General features: G+C 37.8%; 1 protein-coding gene across 4 annotated transcripts in view; it reads left to right on the forward strand.

Annotated features, from left to right (window-relative positions):
* Window positions 1–21,464, forward strand: part of disc1 (DISC1 scaffold protein) — a 52,006-nt gene that overhangs the window by 21,861 nt on the left and 8,681 nt on the right. For 3 of the 4 annotated variants that reach the window (XM_055170088.2, XM_055170089.2, XM_055170090.2), the window contains 4 exons: window positions 6,988–7,048; window positions 10,849–11,083; window positions 15,291–15,332; window positions 18,633–18,750. In XM_055170088.2, the coding sequence (XP_055026063.2) occupies window positions 6,988–7,048; window positions 10,849–11,083; window positions 15,291–15,332; window positions 18,633–18,750 (456 nt within the window). Of the gene's footprint in view, window positions 1–6,987; window positions 7,049–10,848; window positions 11,084–11,592; window positions 11,627–15,290; window positions 15,333–18,632; window positions 18,751–21,464 lie in introns of all 4 variants that reach the window. The other variant, XR_008635036.2, reaches the window with a different exon arrangement.

Genomic DNA, 21,464 nt, shown 5'->3' on the forward strand with positions numbered 1-21,464 from the left:
TCCTTCTCTGCAGAATGCAATAAATCCGCGTAACCAATCACAGCGCAGCATTCCACGCATTGTAAACAATAATGGTGGTGATTTGAATACACACGAAATCCTAGTTTTCCTCATCTACTTTGTACTTCATGATCAACAAACAAACAAAAATAAAATAATACTTTTGATGGCATTGATAAACCTGTGGTGGTTTTCTGTGGTGGGGAAGAAACGTAAGCCATCAAAATCAAATAATTTACGTGAGAGGCATTCAGGCGAAGGAAAAATGCTGGCTGTTGCTTGTTCTCACATGACCGCATCAAGCTTCTGTCATGCTAACACATTGACCTCAGGGGATCTTATGAATAACTTTCCATTATTTTACTCAAAGTCAACGAAATTGAGCAGGACCAAAACACTTTATAGCTGATCGCTGTCAGAAAAGTTCAGAGACGACGTCACAAAGATGACAGCAGCAATGACAGAGTTGTTAATATGACAAAGTAAGTGTTTTGATTAATGCCGTTAATGTTTCTTTTTTGATCAGTGTATACAACTAGTCAACTAAATGAATATAACATGGCAAAGATGAATGCACATTTATATATTGATTTAATAGATTTATAGCATTTTGAAAAAAACTGATTTATTGCATTTTGCAGAAAAAATAGTCAGTTTTTATAATAAATCTTTGAAATCAAATTATGGATTTGAATTTTTAATGTTATTATAACCTAAAGATGCTATGTGAAAGTTTGTAACAGAAAATAGTGGTTTTCATCTTGTCACTTTCTTTTCTAGAAAACACATTTTTACCCAAACTAGTCAAAATGTTTTGGAACCAAACTCTTCATGTGTTGACTGGGTTCGAACCCACAACCCTTTGCATTGCTGACACATGATCTACCACTAAGCTATACAGGAGCACATCTTGTCTCAACTTTTTGTTAAATTAAACTTTAGTCATCACTGTCAAAACAAATGGTCATAAAATGGTCCCAAGCTATCACTGGAGCAGTATCCTTTAAAAAGGTCCAAACATTAGGACTTTTGAGGTACTAATATGCACTCTTTCGTACCTAAAGACATACTATTATGACCTCTTTAGGTGCCAATGTGTAATTTTTTTCTGACTATTTCTTTTTGACAGTGTGAAGTGTCGAGCTATATCTAACATTAAAAATTGTACTGCAAATCCTGACCATATGGGAAGGACCTTTTAGTTACTGTTTTTTGTTGATTTACTTAAAATGACTAATTTTGTTAATTTCAACATTTATTGTGCAATATTTCATCTTAATGTATGTTGTAGCTCCATATGCATTCAAAGATGTCTGAGCTTGATGCTTTTCTCTGGTATTAGAAGAGAAAAACAGTTAAAGTATTGTTCATGTATTTTTTCTGCCTCAGGGGGGCGATGTTTCTTCATGGAGATGAACTTGTGTCTTGTGTGATAATTATAGTCTCTCTAGGTTTTAGTGATTTACATAAGTAAGGTATGATGACAATTTTTCACCGTGTGAATCTTAAATTAAATTACAGTTTACTTCTGAATAATACTGAAATATCTAGGTCATATTTTATACTAAAACTAAACAATTAATGATATTTAATGCATACAATGTAAATGTACAAATGATAAACCCTAATAGGCTGCAATAAGCTTAATTTTCTAAAGATTTAACAATTTTTTTTATTTATTTTTTTTGGTTTGTGGTGTTAAATTTGACAGTCAAATTTGACTGTCAATCAAATTTTTTGACAGGTTTTGTATGGAACGATGATCATATCTTATCACATTATCTGAAACTCAGTCATTGTAAATGAAGCACTGGTTTAGTTCTAGTGTCAGTTAACTCAGTACGATCTCACTCTTAAATTAACTCTCAACAGGATTTTTCCTGAATGTAGATTGTGATATTTCATTTATTTTCTTCTCTACACGTCCATTAGCAGAAGAAAAAAACAGCCGTTGGCCCACGGGATCCTCGCCACCCCTCATCATGTCTGTTAGAAGGATTACACGCATGTGGTTCATTTGACACATGCACGTTTTCCCAACAAAGAGACCAGCACCGTCTTTGTTTCTGGGTTGAGGGAGATTGTGAGCTAATGATAGGCTGCGCGTTAAATTTGCAGAGCGGGTGAATGCGATACAGAACACAATAGCCGCTCGTGCTAGGCTCTTATTAGCTTATCTTCCCACTGGAGTAATAACATGCTGACACACACATTTGCTAGAATGTGAAAGCTTAAGGAACATCAAATGACTGTTTTGGGCATGAGGAACTGGCTTTGTGTTCTTCACCTGTCAGGTGGGGTTTATGGATTGAGGTTAAGTGAAATTTGAAATATATTTGCACATATTCAAGTCACTGTATTTTTAAACACAAGTCTTTGTCCTGGCTTATTGTTGTGCTCTCACTTTCATGACAGAGCTTTTGAAATAAGCTACACTCTCAGAAATAAAGGTACAAAAGTTGTCACTGGGACAGTACCCTTTCAAAAAGGTACACCTTTGTACCCAAAGAGGGCATATTAGTACTTTGAACTGGCAAAATGTACCTTTAAAGGTACATATTTGTACCTAAATGGTACATATTAGGACCTTTTTTAAAGTGTACTGCCCCAGTGACAGCTTCGTACCTTTATTTTTGACAGTGTATATAAAATTACATTCACCATAAGCTTTCATTTGCATACAAACAAATGCCTTTATTGCCATATCTGTTTAGAATATACTCACTTAATTTTTGCAGTTCTGTTATTTCTATTTTTGTGTAAAGCTGCTTTGAAAGAATGTAACACATTGTAAATACATTTTGATAGTTGAGAGGTTCTTATTTTCAATGCCTTGATGGAACAGAAAGAAGCCAGTTTCATGTTTTGTGTGCAAAGGCAAGCATATATTTAAAGTAGGCTACACGCTTAATGGCCCAATGAAAATAATGAAAACCAGGACATTTTTATAACTTCATAAAAAACAGCCAGGACATGTCCTGGGAAAACAGGACGTTTGGTCACCCTAAACTAGTAGCTAATGTTAGCATCTTACACTCTTAGAACGGATGTGTTAAAAACAACACACTAAATGCGTTGTCCCAGAATCCACCCATCTCTGTGTTATTATTGAAACAACACATTTAGTGTTACTTTTAACACAAAATCAACACAAAATGACACACAATGTGTTAAAATTACTCATAATGTATTAAAGCTTAACACAAAAAGATGTGTAAAAAAATAAAACATCCTTTCTAAGGGGCCAGTCACACCAAAAGCGTTTATGGCAGTTGCAGGCGCCTTTTTTGAATGATATTCTATGGGCAGGGCGCGTTTGTGCGCTGTTTATGCGCGCCGAGCGCCTTGCCTTTTTTTGCCGCCTGCCGCGCACGCGTTTTTGAAGGAGCACTGAGAGTGGAGAAGCGCCCGACGTCATTCGCGTCTTTGCATTGTCCAATCGAATGAGGGGAGAGGCGGGCCTTACATTGTGGTGAGGGAAGTTTACAGTTGCTTTGAAGAACCGGACTCCACTGGCTCACTCTCTCCTGCGTGTTTGTGCACCTCTCACCCTCAAACAAGGTCAGAGCAAGCGGCCTCTTTTTAAAGTTTCTGCTAATATGACAGTTAACAGCAAAAGAGCGCTCACGCTTCAATATTTGATTGACAAGACAGCTGACTCGGTGGTTGCTTAGCAATATGAAAAGCCACGTCGCACTGCTCTTTTTTAAAAAAGGCAGTGCGTCGCGCCTTGCGTTTGCAAGCGTTTAAAGCGCTTTTGGTGTGACTGGCCCCTAAGAGTGTATCTGCTGCTTTCTCGTTGTCAGACCGATAGCACTCCTTTCACTGGTGACTTTGTGTGTGAGGCCACATAAATGTTACAATGCTGTCATTAAGTTGAAGTTATCACATTATAAAGTACAGTCCTCGCTCCGCCCTGCTCACTCACTGTTTGGTTTCATTACAGTGTACTTAGTACTGGGAGCTCCCTCTGCTTTCCATAAGGTGCCTCTGCGCAACAGCCATTTCAAACCCAGCCTCCAGTATATTGGCCACGCCTCCTTATTTGCATACACTCCTCAATCCTCAAATGCCCAATCCTAAATCCTCAATAGCTAAATGACCAATTGCCCGATCCTAAATACAAAATGCCCAATCCCAAATACCAAATTCATTTTCGACTTAGACTTTTAGTTTTTGACTTCGACTTTTAGTTTCAAATTTAGACTTTTAGTTTTCGTTTAAGACTTTTAGACTTTTAGTTTACAATCTAACCTGAAAATCCCTCCATAGGGTGGACAAGACCGTTAAAAGTGAAATATTTTTTCAAATCAATATTTCAAATCAATATTTAATGTTCCTTACCTTACTTATGAAGTAACTAGCCATGTAATAAGCGGGATAATGTACAAGCATTATCTCTTAAAGCATGAAGAAATTACTGTCACAGGAAAACATTTATAAAATGCTAGGATGATTGAAGATGAGTTTTAAGAGATAAATGTATCGACTACAGGTTGACTTTAAAGATATCATGCTTTCTGGATATTTCCCCACATCTTGTTGTTGTTGACTCAACAAAACGTGGACAACAGGACATTAATCTTGGACCTCTCTTCTGACTCAATTAGAACAACAGGCTGCTCCACTTTTGCGTCATTGCTCTAGAATTTTATAACGCTATTGTCTGCACAACACATCTGCAGCTGCGTAAACCCCCTTACACATGCAAATGTTAAAGTGTGGTGCTTTTGTACTAATGTTGTTAAAGAAATGTTATAATAACTCTGTGTTCGAGTAAATCGTTGACTCTTGAGGTTCCTTCAGATGCGTCATTTGTTTAACATTGCATCAAATCTGAACACACACTTTTCATCATCAGGACAGGCTGTGTATTTAAGTATTGGAAAATTAAATAAGTACAAATGTAAATTGGTCTCTGCGAAGAGGAATTAGACAAGGACAGGATATGTTTTGTGTTTTAAAATGATCCTGTCAGCCAAAGAGAATGTGTTCATGTCTTTTCCAGTTCACACTGTATGCTGCGGCTGCACTTACATCATATAAAGATGTTTGATAGGAATATACCTTTAAAACAGATGCGCGCTTACTTATGATATAGTGTTGATCTCTTTGCGACATGTTATAAAAACGCTGTAAGCTGTTATCACATTATCTCCTGAGTCTAATGTCTTTGCAGTCTGCTCATTGAATTGAGTCAGGATTCAGGAGGCAGACAGCTGTGCATCTCTCTGCTAAAATCTCTTTAATTTACTTAAACTCTTCAGTTTGATCATCAGGGTTTGACTGATGCATTAAAGAGCTTTTAAATGGATTATTGTTCTGGATCACAGTTCATTTGTGCAGCACATTTCAAGTTACAGTATAAGAATTTGAATGTTACACTACTTCTCTTTTCATTGATTATATATCTAATTGTCATAAGTTTCTGTTTCTCTTTAAAGGATAACACCCCCGTTTTTCAATATTTTACTATTTACCTCAACTTAGATGAATTAATACATACATATCTTTTTTCAATACGTGCACTTTTAATCTTTGTACAGCGCTTCCTGAATGTGTTAGCATTTAGCCTAGCCCTATTCATTCCTATGGCTCCAAACAAAAGTTTTATTTTGTGCCACCATACTTACTCGTGTAACTACTCATGTAACAGTCTTTAAATAGGGAAAACTTGGAAGTGTTTGGTTGCTTATAAATTCATCCCTGTTTGGATCCTAAGGAATGGATGGGGCTAGGCTAAATGCTAACACATTCACAACGCGCTGTACAAAGATTAAAAGTGCACGCATTGAAAAAAGATAGGTGTGTATTAATTAATCTAAGTTGAGGTAAGAACATAGTAAAATATTGAAAAACGGTGGTGTTTTCCTTTAAAGGCTCCATGTAAAAATTAAATATATGGCTTTTGTGGCTTTTAGTTTCTACTTTTATCTGCTGTCTTCGAAGTCCAATTGCAATTCTTTTGTTTTCTCCTAAAGGTTGACGGAAATTAACCATGTACTTGTGCATTGTATCTTTGTTTAAAGGTGCATTTTTGTACCTTTTAGAAAGATCTCTTGACAGAATACAAATTTAAATAACTTTATAAACAGTGGTGTTTGAAGACCTTACAAAATTAACTCTTTATGTTTTCATAATGAGCCATTTTTATCTACATACACCACGGGTATCCTTATATGGAAGTCGCCATTTTGCTCCGCCATGTTTCTACAGTAGCTCTAAACGGACAAAATGCTCTATAGATTGCGTTCTGTCACTACGTTGTCTCCGACGTCTCAGTAGATTTGCTATGTGTTTCAAAAAAGAGAGGTGAGCTGTGGACTGAGCTACTGGTTGCAATTCACAATCTCATCACTAGGTGCTGCTAAAAATCTACACAGTAGACCTTTAAGTGTTCTACAATGTCTGAAAATCACGTATTTTTGTTTTTGCCTGGATTCATTATGGATACATATGTGTCCATTTATCACTTCTGTCTCTCTTGGTGTCTCCTCTCATACTGAAGGACAGTTATTTCTTCATCCAGTAGTTTTTTACTGTAACAGCTTCTGAATGGATGAGACACGCAGAGAAGTCTGAATGAATCCGTCACTTCAGTTTCATTTACCACCATGGCTCGTGTATATCACAGTCTTTATTGTACATGCGTTCCTCCAAAGAGAGATAAACTGTTTGCAGGTGGCATTGACACATGAGCTCTTATCGCAGAAGTGTGTCTGCAAGAAATCTGCTAGATTTGATAAATGTATTTTCGTCTGGATATTGTCATTTTTGCAGTGTTTGCTCATCTGTGGTGCGCCGCTATCAGATGTTGGTTCAAAATCTATACATTTGTTGGTATTTACTCACTATCATGTATTAAATGTCTTGATGATTATTTTAAATTTATGATTAGCTAAATGTACAATTATGCTGTGATTACTTGCCATATTAATGTGTGACAGCCCTGACAAAATGTGTGTGTGTGTGTGTTTTCTTATGCAGAGCGCAGTTTGAAAGAAAGCATTTTGAAATACATTGAACTTCTGGAGGAACAACGTCACAGGTAAATTAAATTTCTTAACTATCTCTCATGCACTCACACATTTTCTACTTTCAGCATGCTTTTTTGACAAAAAAAATTTCACACTGGCCAAATTCTGTACATTTGTAGTGCCAGCACATTTGGAGCTGTGCTGTGTACATGTAGTGCAAATACACAGTAAAGAATAAGTAAGATGTATTTTGTGCTAAATTAAGTGAAAATACAAAGATTTACTGTTTAATAAACAAGATACAAAGTTAAGCAAGAATAACAAAGTAATATAAATGATACTTGGTGCAACATTTAGTTTACTTTGGATATTGGATGCCAGGTTATTTGTGCCCAGTGTACAGTCTGGGTCCAGGCGAGAAATGATTCAGAACCCACTGTTTAATTAATGTGAACACAACCCTTCCCCATTTTTTGACCTTGGAAAATTGAGATCGCATGAGGGGGGCTAAACGCTGTAAATTTCATGCATAGTAATGAAGCTGAAAGGTTAAACGAATGCAGCGACTTTTCTTAGCTCTAACCTGCGTCTGCGAATGCTGTCGTTTTATTTAGCATAACCCAAAAACCTAAAGCGACACAAATTGTTATAATTGAGTGTGTGTTATTAGTTGCTGTGTTCAACCATAGAAATGTAGCATTTCAATAAAACATTATATAGGCGGCCATCTGGAGGAAAGGGTTGGCATATGGTTTAACGTTCTCTCTTTTGAAATAGCATGCAGTCTGATGCCAAAAGCGCTGTCTGTTGCCAAGGTGATTTACTGTATGAGTTGAAGTGGAGGGGGGTACTGCACGGGACTGTCTTAGAGACCCTCGCTTTCTTTCAGTTTTATACTCAATGTGATTGTTCTTCTTGTTCCTCACCATGGAAACCTGCTCATGATGACTCCACAAGCAGTCGGCCATTAGCCGGCAGTCATATAGCTTTTGTGTTGCCATCTCTTTTTTGTCAGGGGCTTGACAAATTTTTAGGAAAGACACAAATGGAGAACATTTTGTATTTCATCAAAGACATTTCATCAAAAGCAATGTCATGTATGCAGTTTATATACATGTACTATAGATGTATTATACAAACACACCTGCACTGCATGCGGACGTTAACATCCCTGTTGCTTTGTATAGAGTTACAGCAGCGTACCGTCTCTAACAGGTATCTTTCACTGAGGGCCATAAATCACAGCTGTGGTCTTTAAGGGGGAAAGACAGATGATCTGTCTCTTTTTAGCACAGGTTGTCCATGTCAGCTGTTTTTTATAGGGGACTTGAGTGTCTGAATATGTGTTGGCAATAAAGTAATTTATAGGGATGTAGATTCAAAAGCCTAACATACTTGTTGACATGACCGTGATATAATCGTGACACTTAGTAATTTTGATACTTTAAAGTGCCAAACATCCTCCATTGATAACTTTCTTCATTCAGTGATTCTTTGTGGTTAAGCTGATTTTCAGGATGTGAGGAGACTTTTAACCAGCATAACTGTTAATGAAACTGAAATGTTTCAGGATCAAATCTGTTACCCTACCTTTAATGTCATGAATGTCACATTGCAAAATGTTTTATTGGTTCTAAAATGCTTTTTTTTCATTTACATCAGTTGTGACCCTGGACCACAAAACCAGTCAAAAGTAGCACAGGTATATTTGTAGCAATAGCCAAAAATATATTGTAAGGGTCAAAATTATAGATTTGTTATGCAAAAAATAATTAAGATATTAAGTAAAATGTTGTATAAAGACATTTTGTAAATGTCCTACTGTAAATGTATCAAAAAATTTATTTATCATTAGTAATCCTATCCTATACAAACCATACATCAATGGAAAGCTTTTATCAGCTTAAATCTCACTAAAAATGACCCTTATGAATGGTTTTGTGGTCCAGAGTTACAAATATAATTTCTTTTTTTATATATATATATATGACACACGTTTGACAGGTTTCGATAGAGCAAGAGAGTCAGATATCTCTTCCTTAACCATTCTCAGCTTCTCATCAGACAGGAAAACATCTAATTGAATCTCCAGAGATTTTTCTGAGAGCCGAATGGAGCCGCTAGTCTTCCTCCTGATGGGGTTTCTGGGAAGTGTAGCCTGTTGTCCTTCATTGCTATAGGAAGCTTTCTCTCTGGAGACAGAGAGTGTGAAGACAGCAATTATCATTTCACTAAATGTGAAGGTTTACTCCTCTGAAGCTGTCGACTGCTTTACCTACTGCCACAAGACTTCCATTTCGGTTTTGTATGCTGCATGTATACAACAGTGCGCTTTAGTGTCGTAAGATAGTAACAAGGACTGAATCCTTTGTCTAGTGAAGAGTACTGTACTGTTGATTCTGTTTATAAAGTAAGTAACTTCATGAGCACAAATTTTCGTTTTTCAACTTTGGAAGTTCACAAATGTTTGATCATCTGTTCTTTAATGTGCCTTTTCACCTAAAGAAATTCATAATGACAGTCAAAATGAATGCATACTGTATAGTCTGTTTTGTACCTACGGTAAACATTGCGGTAGATATATACAATATACATCTTTCTTTTGTGTTGTGCACCTGTGAATATCAGGTGTGTTAGGGATGCTTGTTTAAAAGTCAGAAGCTGAAAGTTATAGTGTAGAAGCTGTTCATAACATAAGCTTATCTATAGAAATTGAATGTCGAGGGGGTCGCACACCAGCCGCGCAGCTCAGCGTCGCGCCGAGTCGCGTCTAGGACAACTCGGAGGTATTGTAAACCGGAAGAGCTTCGTCAGATAGCGTCTACTTCAAAATGCAATATATACGTTAGCAGCCAATGTTAATCGTTAATGATTTGGGACAAATATGATGTTATTTAATGTTAAACTATTTGAGTGGCGCTGTGTGGCGCGACAGGGATTTGAGCAACTTCCTGAGTCAAAGCTAGGCGGGGCGGACAGGCGCCACCTGTGCGTGTACTCATAGAAAACAATGTGTTTGATTTTTTTAGAACGGCACGGCGCTGATCTGCGCAGCCGGTGTGCGACCCCCTTAATAATTATGCAGGGTTCACACCAGGTGCGGTAGAGGCGGCAAGCGCGAGTGATTTACATGTTAAGTCAATTCAAAGATGCGATTATCATGGGTTCACACCAGCCACGTTTGAGGCGTCAAATTCCGCGTCTACCGCGTCTAGTTTGCCGCATGAACATTTTGAGTTTACTCGCTTCATTCGCGCATGAAATTCTAGTCATCGAGACATTCACACTAAAATTCACATCATGGGAGGGGCTTCTGCGACTCCGCTCCCATCCTGTAATCACGTCACTACTAGAGCAAGCTCCTGATTGGTTAACGAATCACGTTTTTCTGCCAAAGTTAATTTTTTTTGCTGCTGCAATGCTCAGTTTGCGGCTTTCGCAAGAATTGAGCATTACTGCGGAAAACGTGCGAGTTGAAAAATCTGAACTTCGGCGGATTTCCGCGCTGCATTAACCAATCAGGACCTTGCTGTAGTGATGTGATTACAGGAAGCGAGCGGAGTCTCTTCTGCTGAGTTTCTTCTGCAGAGTCGCAGAAGCCTTTCACTTGACGCGAAATTCTGCCTAAATTTCTAAAATTACTAGAATTTCATGCGTGGCTTTCACGCGCAAATGAAGCGAGTAAACTCAAATGTTCAAGTGTCCAACTATGCGCAAATAGCGCGTTTTTGCTGCCTCTACCGTGGCTGGTGTGAATGCACCATAAGGCTACTGAATAGATGAGGTCACTATGCAGTGATGTCTAATCGAATGAACACATCATTACCTACAGTAGATGATGATAGTTTTTTGTTGAAAACTCTTTCTGTAGCTGTGAAAGTCCAGCTTTGGAGCACATTTGGGAAGCGGATTTGGAGGCTTGCCACCTTCTTCTCAAAGGTCAGGAGCTGCGAACCCCCAGCCTTTCAGAAACTGAGGATGTTCCTCCTATGCCATCCTCGAGTTCAAATGCGTTCACGGAGGAGGAAGCCGACTGCGCCATGTTGACTGCTTTAGGAGGGCGCTGGTGTCCGGACGCTAACCTTCAGCACTCTGAGTTTACTAAGGTAACGCTTTATATCATTGACTCAAAGTCAGCGTCACTTTCGGTTTGCCTGATTATTTGGCTAAACCATCAATCGTGCGAGGTTGTTGTGGGACTTCCTGTTTGACTGGACAATGGAGGGGTGGAAGAGAAAATAATTATTTTCTGTGCTGTGGTGCTTAAGGTACTTTAAGGTACACAAATGTGTCATGTTTTTTTTAAATATATTACCACCAGGTGTACATCATGTCCAAAAAACGCAAAAGGGGCACAAAGCTTTGCCTTACACTGGAATAAAACATGCGGTTCTTGAAATGAAACTCTTCTAAAAATAGCAACTCTTTTCCCCTGGGCTTCCTTCATTTCCATAAAACCCATCCATTTCCTGAATGACTCTAATTTCCCCTCTTTCTCTTCTCATCTGTTCATAATGTTCCTCTAACTGGTTCTAATATCTTTCAGCTCAGCAGGGTTCTTTTGTCTCTTAAGTGTATGTCTGGATCATTTCTGTCTTTGTTTCTTGAAGAACAGCCACTCCTGTTAACACTGCTTCTCTACGCGGAAGGTGAGATGGTCTTTCTTCATTTCGTCTCATCTTTTTTTTTCTCGCTGATCTTGGATCAGTCTGTTCTCAAAACGATCAAATATATTTTACCTACTAAACTTGTGCATCCACACTCATCATTGATTGCATCTAATTATTAACTCACCGTTAACTAAGGGGCTGTTTACACCTGGTATTTAGATTGCATTTTGGTTGATCGGATCACAAGTGAACGGCGTAAATACAGGTGTAAATGGGGTGTAAAACATTTTTAACTCATCAACTTTCGGCCACATTCAGAGGTAGTCAAAAACGCATTAGAACCACTGATCTATATAAATGACTGAATTGCACATGACGTCACAATTGTGGAGCCACCGCGCCGCCATGTTGGTATGCCCAAACATTCTATTACATGAATAGGATGTTATCAGATTTGAATGATAAAACTACTTTACCAGTCTCCGCTTTTATATCTAAAGTCTCTCTGTACATTATTACAACGCAAACGTCCTAACCATGTACATAGTTATTTATTAAAAGTTATACATTTTACAATGAGTTACTATACATTCATCTTCATTACAGTATCAGATCAGCGGACAGACCGCAGCATATGTATTATTAATGACAAATGTGTTTATTCTGAAATCTAAATAAATAATCATGCTTTGTACTGTATGTGCAATGTGCATGCAATAACTAGCTGGTTTTGTAAATATGTTATGTTATACAGTAGTTCATACAGTTATGACCATGTTAATGGCATGTTTTTTTAAAACTGTTAAGATAACGTTTAATACCGTGGTTAAACTTAAATTTAATTCAGCAATATGCCGCTGTGCTTAAAAAAGCCATAGAATATAAGTCTTGCTTTTGTCGTGTAGACCCTCCTGTGGTCGAATGTGTTCGAGCAGCCACTGGAGACAGCCAACTCTCCGCCTATTGATCTATACAGTACGTGCCGCGCAAATTTTTTTTTTTTTCAGTTTTGACTTCTGTTGCGAACCCAAAGTGTTCAGCGCGGTCTTTAGGCTTTCAATAATAAATCTAAAGCGGCTTCTCTCCGCCTCTTTCATTTCGGTTTCGTTTTGCGAGCGTGTGAAAGTTACTAGGGTTGCAACGGATCACAAAACTCACGGTTCGGATCATATTATGGTTTTTGAGGCATGGATGGGATATTTTTTCAGCAAAAAAAGTATGGGAAAAATCTAATAACAAATCAAGAAATTACAAACATTTATAAAAAAGAACAAAGTTGCACATTAAGTTAGGTCTAAAATCATTAGGTACTGAAATCAAATGAGTAATAACACTGCATTTATTGTATTAATTAAATGTATTTATTATTTTTTTAAAGCTTCAGAAGTGATTTTCTCTTTGTCTTTTTGTTTGATTAACATTAATGCCACCGACTTAAGTAGGTCAATTGAGGTTACTGTCTCTTTAAAGGTGCAGTGTGTAATTTTTAGAAGGATCTCTTGACAGAAATGCAAAGTAATATACAAAACTATATTATCTATATCTATAACTATATTATAGTTGTGTATAAAGACCTTTTATAATGAACCGATATGTGTTTATTACCTTAGAATGAGACGTTTTTATGTACATATATCGAGGGTCCCCTTACATGGAAGTCACCATTTTGTGCCACCATGTTTCTACAGAAGCCCTTAATGGACATTTTTTTACCAAGTTGTCCCCAATGACATGTTTGTCCGGTGGTGGCTACCGTAGCTTCTCTATTGTAATTAAAAAACGAGGGGTAAGCCGTGGACTGAGCCATTGGTTGCAATTCACCAGCATCTCACCACTAGATGCCGCTAAAATTTACACACTGCACCTTTAAGACAAAATATGCACAGACTGCATATCTCTCCATGTGTGCACTGCTGAGTGTTCTTAATCGCGCCACACACACAGACAGAGGGCGAATTACAAACAGCGCAGCATAAACAGACGTCCCACATAAAAACTTTACTTTGTTTTTCATTACTCTATTAGCAAAATGTATTTTAATACACTACAGTATGAAAGAGAGTAGCACAACTCTCTAAAGTTTACACATCAAGAGTTCTGATCTTTGAAGGATGATTACTTGTCGAACTGCGATCTGTTGCAGCACTAAAAGTTACACATGCTTATTTTATCAATTGCTGCAAAACACCTGAGAAAGCTCTTACATATACATGTAAAAAATGTTGTGCATCATGTTTACTAACAACGCAGACACAGGTACTCCTTGTAAGTTTGTGAATCTGGGGAAAAAAATTAAAGGCCCTGGGAAGTTTTTGAAAATAAACATACATAGATACAGGTCATTGAAAGTACTTAAATCTATTTTATGCAAGAAGTTTTCTGGAAAAAAATCCATATTGTCCCTGTGTAATGTAGGATAATATCATAAACATTCTAGACTTTTTAAGTACACGTGCTAAACTGTTCGCTTTAAATGCTTATATCTTCTGTATGCGAATGTCGATTCATACCAAAATGCTTTTGTGCCTAGTTGTGTTTGATACATGAAAACGTCTCTGGTTACGTATGTAACTGTTGCTCCCTGATAAGGGAACGAGACGCTGCGTCTCTCTTGCCATACTTCCTGCGTCCCTGTAACGCCATCTTTGGCAATATTTCAAATAGCGATATACTTACTGGCTCCCGCTTCACCCTGTCTTTGTCGTTACGCCTCACCATTGGTTGAATTTGATATACACAGACGCACTTACCCCTGGAGGCGTCCCCAAAGTGTCACCGCAGTGACTCAGCGCGAGTTACTGTAACGATATATCTTAAAAGGTAACACAATGTAACCTTGCTCTCACTTGAAATGTGTCCCCACATTTAGTCCTTGAATTTGAAGGTATTGGACCTGGAAATTCATTGAAAGGTCCTTGAATTTAAAGTTAACTAAGGTGTGGAAACCCTAATAATGTTACTGCGCATCCTGTCTTAAACCCGTCATTTGTCCTGCTCATGTTTTAAGGACTCACACATAGACCATCCCCGCGAAGTAATCAAGACAGAAACGGTCAAAAGAGACGGATTAAAACACCAAGTATGAATGTGTCTCTCTCGTCTTCGATCCGATCGACCAAAATGCATCTAAATACTAGGTGTAAAACTGGGCCTAACTCACCACAAACCAGCCGCTGTGATCCTTAGGATTCACATTTACCAATCAGCAACTGCTGCATTAAAATCCTACTGTCTATTGGTTTAAACCGTTTTGTTACAGCCACCTGTTTTTTTTTAATGAATATATTACCCTAAATGACTTTGACAGGCTAAATATGATTTTAAAGACAGTCGGTCAAAATCCAATAAAGAGGTTATGGTTTACACCCAAACATACCCACATTAATATTTCTCCCCGCTGACAGGCAATGGTAATTAATATTTGTGTCATTTTAAATCCTAAGCTATGAGAGAGGACATTTTAATGTGTTTCACTGAACTAATATATCTGCCTCCGAGTGTTAATTATTTTCCGCTGTGGCACAAATCCTCTATGAAATCATAAACCAAACACAACAGCAGCCCGGCTTCATTATTTTTCCTCTTGTCGGTTGTAATGACGAGTTATTGCGAACTCTGTAATGCTTTTTAATAATAGATCAGCTTCATTGTTTAGTTTTAATCTCCTACTAAAGTGAATAATTTGTCAACTTTTCTCTTGCAGAAATTAGAGGAGTTTCTCTTCTGTGTGGAAGACAGTCCTAAGGTGAGAAACTGAATTTTTTTTTCTAATATCGTCTGAATGTTTATCTTATAAGGATTGTGATGTTGTTATAGCATGACAAAATCTCTAGTCTCAAATGGTCCCTAGTCACTCAATACTTTAGTAACTGCGTGAATAATATAATGTAAACAACTCTGCATTCAATCCATTAGATTCATGTGCGCTGATCTGCATATCTTTATTACTTTTAGATAATGGGTCTTCATCAGGGGGTCCAGGGCCTCTTGGGGGTCTGCGGAGGTCCTTCTAATTTTGTTTAAATGTAAAATATTTTTTTGAAAAAAAAAATGAAATTAGGCAACAAACAAAATGCATTAATAATAATAAAACAACTGTACTGTACTGGGGTCCCTGCTCCTCCTGCCTATCCTTTAAGGGGGCCTGAAAAAGACCTCTGTTTTAGTTCTTTTTAAGATGTGTCTGTATCAATGACACTTACATTCATGCCTGTGCAGACACTTTTATCCAAAGCGACTTATAGTGCGTTGTAAGGTATACATTTTATATCAGTATGTGCGTTCGAACCCATTATCTTTTGCATTGATAATGCAATGCTCTACCAATGCAGGAGCACATGAAGACATGCAAAGTTTTTAAAACCCAATAAATGTTTGCAGTGACATGTAAAAGACTGTGATTTGTTGTGATTTAAAGGCTATGTCATTTCATGGTGTCCCATGTAACATGACTTGGTTCTCACCTGATTTTATGTATTCTAATGCAGTGCTTCTCAAACTTTTTCGGTTGTGTCCCCCCATGTATACAGTGCATGCCTACATGGCCCCCCAAAGAAAATGTATGACAAAGACATTCCAAAACTTAATATTTGAATTATAAATCATGCAATGTAGTGCTGTTGGTTAAAAGCCTTATTTTTGGTTTAATAACACAGAATTTGTGATAAATTAATTTATTTTATAAATTGTCAAAACCAGTGCCCCCCGGCACCATCACGGGGCCCCAGTTTGAGAACCACTGTTCTAATGCACATAGGGTTTCAAAATATTATATATGGACCAGCAGGGGGCAGTCTTGTGTCTGTGCAATGGGAGATTAACATTATATTTCTCAGTTTTGTGGAAATGTAATGTGAAATTTAAATAAAATTGCTTTTAATAAAATAAAATTATTTTAAATGGATGAAGGAGGGATCAGTACAGGAATGACGGTCTTCTGGAAGGTATTTGTCTCTCTTCGGCTCTCCAGTAGCAAATGGTCCGATTTGCTGTCTACACTGTCAGAAAAATGTTCAAAATGTGTACCCTAGCTGTAACCAGGGCTGTACCCTTTCGAAAATTGCAGCTTTGCACCTAAAGGGTTAATTTTAGTACCTCAGAGGGACACGTTGGTGCCAAAGAGAGCTTATTAGTACCTCTAACAGTGTATGGTCTACACTGAAAGCTGTCTTTTGAGAAAAGGAAGCACTGTAATGTTTCTTGCTTTGGTTTACGACAGCTTCTTCATTGTGAGCATGCCCTTGATTCCTAAAATCCTGTCTAGGTAGACATCTTACTATATGTAATGTTACAAAGTTATCTCTCTCTTTTCTGGATCTAACACTTTTTACATGCACACTTACATTAAATGCCTTGTGCATCTGAAAGAATAATGCATTTCATGCCATCACAACTATATTGATTTTCTCTTTAAGTGAAGGAATATGTCTCTCACGGTTATCACAAAGATGCAATTTCTGCTGTCAATATGCAGTTGTCCCCAGCTTTTCAGATGTAATAAAGCGATCACGGTGACCTTTAAGAACGTGCACGCAGCAAGATTTCCATTATGTCTCAATAACTGGATGTCTCAGGCTCTCACAGGCTGTGTGGCGGGACTGTTTATTTCCATATCTGTCCCCAGAGAGTCCAGCTTCATTCAAAAGTGTTTTAATTCGACCACAGTGTGATGTTAGCGTCTATCGAAGGTGTTTCATTAGTTGGTGTAGAGGGTCTAAGAATAGACGCAGACCTCATTAAAGCCGGCACAGGGCCGGTCCTGAGAGAAACCGGCAGGGAACAGTGAGTCAGTCGGACACCCCAAGATGCTCTCGGACTGTGCGAACGAGTAAAAACTGTGAATCACGGTCTGATGGAATTGGGACAGACCCGACCGCATGGACCCGTCCCACTTACCTGACTGTCTGGCTCATGCTTTTGTTAAACTGTTGCTGACGTCTTTATTGCAGTCGTGGGGCTACACGCTGTCATTGAATCTTATGAGGGGGTTTTGAAAAGTGAAAGCCGACACCTGTGGTCAGATCTGAAGACTCAAAGATTTTTTCACTGCAAAAAATGATTTTCAAGAAAACATTTTCTTAGTATTTTTGTCTTGTTTTCAGTAAAATATCTAAAAGTTCTTAAATTAAGATGCTTTTTCTTGATGAGCAAAACGACCCAAAAAATAAGTCTAGTTTTTAGACCAAAAATATCAAATTTAAGTGATTTTGTGCATAAAACAAGCAAAACATTTTGCCAATGGGGTAAGCATTTTTTCTTGAATTTTTCTTGAATTTAGTGTTTAAGGAAAATGCTTACCCCATTGGCAGATTTTTTTGCTTGTTTTATGCACAAAATCACTTAAATTTGATATTTTTGGTCTAAAAACAAGACTTATTTTCTTAGGTTGTTTTGCTCATCAAGAAAAAGCATCTTAATTTAAGAATTTTTAAATATTTTTAAAACAAGACAAAAATACAAATAATATTTTTTCTTGAAAATCATTTTTTGCAGTGTTGTTTTTCTGATTGTACCTCTAAGCTGCCATTTAATGTCACGTTAAGGTACATGTGGTAAAAGCACATAGGGGTGGTTTTCAGAACAGGGTTTAGATTAAACTAGGACTAGGCTTTAGTTATATTAGGACATTTAAGTAGTTTTTACATACATATCTTACACTGAAAAAAATGATTCATTGAATTTAATCAATTTTTTTAGGTAAGTGGTTGCAATCAATTTATTTAAGCTACATTTAAACAAAAGTTTTACATTTTATTTTACTTTACTAAACTTTTTTGTTTAAATGTAGCTTAAATAAATTGATTGCAACCACTTACCTTAAAAAAAATTAAATTCAATGAATAATTTTTTCACTGTACAAAAAATATTACTGATATGAATCTTGCTGTTTTCAGTTAAGACCTCAAGCAAACATTTTAGTCTGGGACTAGCTTAAGCCATTTCCCCGAAACCACCCCATAATGCCATATTTGAAGATCAGCAGATGTGCGTGTGATGTTGTGTTGGGTTATAAGTGTGAGATTTTATGATCTGCTGATTGTTTCAGGATCTGTGTGAAGAGGCAGTGGAGCTCACGGTGCGATGTGACGTCATCAGTGACCGACTGCATTACCTGGAGGATCAGCTTCAGATGGCCATGGAGAACCACGATAAGGACCTCGCATATATCCTTTCACAGCTGTGTGTGTTTGGGTGTATAGTGCATTAGCTATGCTAAGCATTTAAAACCAGCCAGAACACCATAGCAACCAGGTAGCAGTGGACTAAAGCCTATTTCAGTCATGCAAGAGTAAAGTCATATTTGAAACGGGAAAAGACAGATATCTTTAAAGTCATGTGCTGAAACACAATTAAATAACATTTTTAACATCGACTGGACCATAAGTTTAGTTTTTTAAGCTTAAATTGCGCTAAAGAAACATTGTATCAGCTTTTGCGCATGCAAGGTTGCCTTACGTGACTATGTACACAGCTCCTCCTCCAGTCTGTCTAATTAATGATTGGTTCTTTTAACTGGAAGGTGGGACTTTCTTCGCCAGAGTGGCCATATTGAGCATTGCATTGTCCTCTCATCATAATTGTTAATTGTTTTAAAACCCCGTTTTGAGGAGCTTAACGATATTGTTGCGATGACACGTTGGCAGTTTTGTTTATTATAAGCTCAAATAAGCATGTGACGCGATATTCTTTATGCTGCTGAATGATCTCCGCTTCAGCGCGGTAAGTGACAAGCTAACTTGCCTAACATCTGCTTCAGTCCAATTTGCTGACATTTCTCGTCGTGAATGTTGATCTGCATGTAAATCCCTGATTTTAAAGAGTTGAACCATAACTTCATGTTGCCATGACACGCGCGTCCTCACTACGGCACGCTCCTTACAGCATTGTTTATGCGTCTCATTTATTATATTCCCTGATAACTGCTTCAGTCTAGTTTGTGACATTTTTCGTCATGAATGTTGATCTGCATGTAAATCTCTCATTTTAAATAGCTGAACCATAACTTTATTGTTGTGATGACATGCGCGTCCTCACTACGACACGACCATTACGGCATTGTTTCGGCTTCTTGTTCACAGAGGGTTTTCCGGGTATCTTACATAGGTCCTTTTTCCAGCCACGATCCCAGAAGATTAACAGGACGTGTTTGCGTTCACACAGAGGCTTGTCTGGCAATTTTACTGGTATTTTCTGGGACCAAAGTGCTGTGTGAATGAGGTTTAACAGTATCCAAACATCACAGTAGTCAGTTTTACACTAGCATGTGCTTCAGAACTCCTGAGAAACTCCTGGTGAAAGCGATAGTCCTGCCAAATATCCAAATTAACCCATGATTTACTCATCCTCAAGCAATCCGAGATACATATGTTCATTTCTATCAGATTAACACATTTGGAGTTATTTTAGTAAATTTCCTTGCTCTTACAAGCTTTATAATGATAGAAAACAGGGATCAGGGAGCAACTTCTGACTTTTTTAACACCCCAAAAAAAGTGCATCCATCCTTCACAGAAGTAATCCACGTGGCTCCAATGGGTTAATAAAGGTCTTTCGTGGATAATCGATGCGATTTTGTAAAAAATCCATATTTCAAACTATCATATCTAGCTTTCGGTAACGACGCCATCTTGGACTGTGAGTGTGCCATGGGTACGTTGCACAGTAACTTGCGTGAGCCCAAGATGGCGTTGTTACCGGAAGCTAGTTATTATAGTTTATAAAGTTTAAAATATGAAATGAAAATGGTGTAATAAAGGTATTCTGCGGGTAATCGATGCAATTTTGTAAGAAAAATATCCATATTTTAAACTTTATAAACTATAATAACTAGCTTCTTGGACTCACAAAAGTCACTGCGCAACGTACTCATGGCACGCTCACTATGTTAAAACTCTCATGAATTGCGTGAGTCCAAAATGGGGTCGTTACCGGAAGCTAGTTATTATAGTTTGAAATATTAATATTTTTCTTACAAAATTGCATTGATTACCTGCAGAAGACCTTTATTAAACCATTAGAGCCACGTGGATTACCTCTGTAAAGGATGGATGCACTTTTTGGGGGTTAAAAGTCAGAAGTTGTTCCCTGATCCCTTATTTTTATTGTTATAAAGCTTGGAATTGCAAGATCATTTACTAAAATAACTCCAACTGTGTTTATTTGAAAGATGATAGACATATACAGTAATGTGCAACAGTCTTACCGTGGGTTCACACCAGCCGCGTTTGAGGCATCAAAATCGCGTGTACCGCGCCTAGTTTGCCGCTTGAACAGTTTCATTCGCGCGTGAAATTCTAGTCATCGAGACACTCACGCGGACATTCGCATCATGGGATGGGGTTCTGCGACTCCGCTCTCTTTCTGAAATTATGTCACTGCTAAAGCAAGCTCCTGATTTGTTAACGCGACATGTTTTTCCGGCAAAGTTAAAATTTTTCAACTCGCGCGTTTGCGCGGCAACGCTCATTTCGCGCCATTCGTGTGAACTAGACGCGCAAATGAGGCGGAATCGCGTCTGCCGTGACGGGCCGCAAGACCTCCAGACGCCTCCAGAGATTGAAATCACTCCCGCTTGATGCCTCTACCACGGCTGATGTGAACGCAGCATTAGGCCACCATCACCAGCTTTGTTGGTTTAGCAAAGTTTTAATGTCCATCCAAATTTAGTTTTCACTCTTTTTATTAAGATAAAAACAGGAAATACAGGAAATATGTACACAAAATTAAAAACAAAACAATTTACAGAATTAAATGTCTTCATCAGGCATCTGTCAGTATTTAGTGTGACCTCTCTTGGCACGAAACAAATTTTTTGAAGAGACTGAAGTCCTGAAGTCATTCGATTAAAATTATAAATTAGGATTTAATTTCATTTATG

This window comes from Misgurnus anguillicaudatus, chromosome 11, assembly GCF_027580225.2.
Source record: "Misgurnus anguillicaudatus chromosome 11, ASM2758022v2, whole genome shotgun sequence".
NCBI classification, from domain to species: Eukaryota; Metazoa; Chordata; class Actinopteri; order Cypriniformes; family Cobitidae; genus Misgurnus; species Misgurnus anguillicaudatus.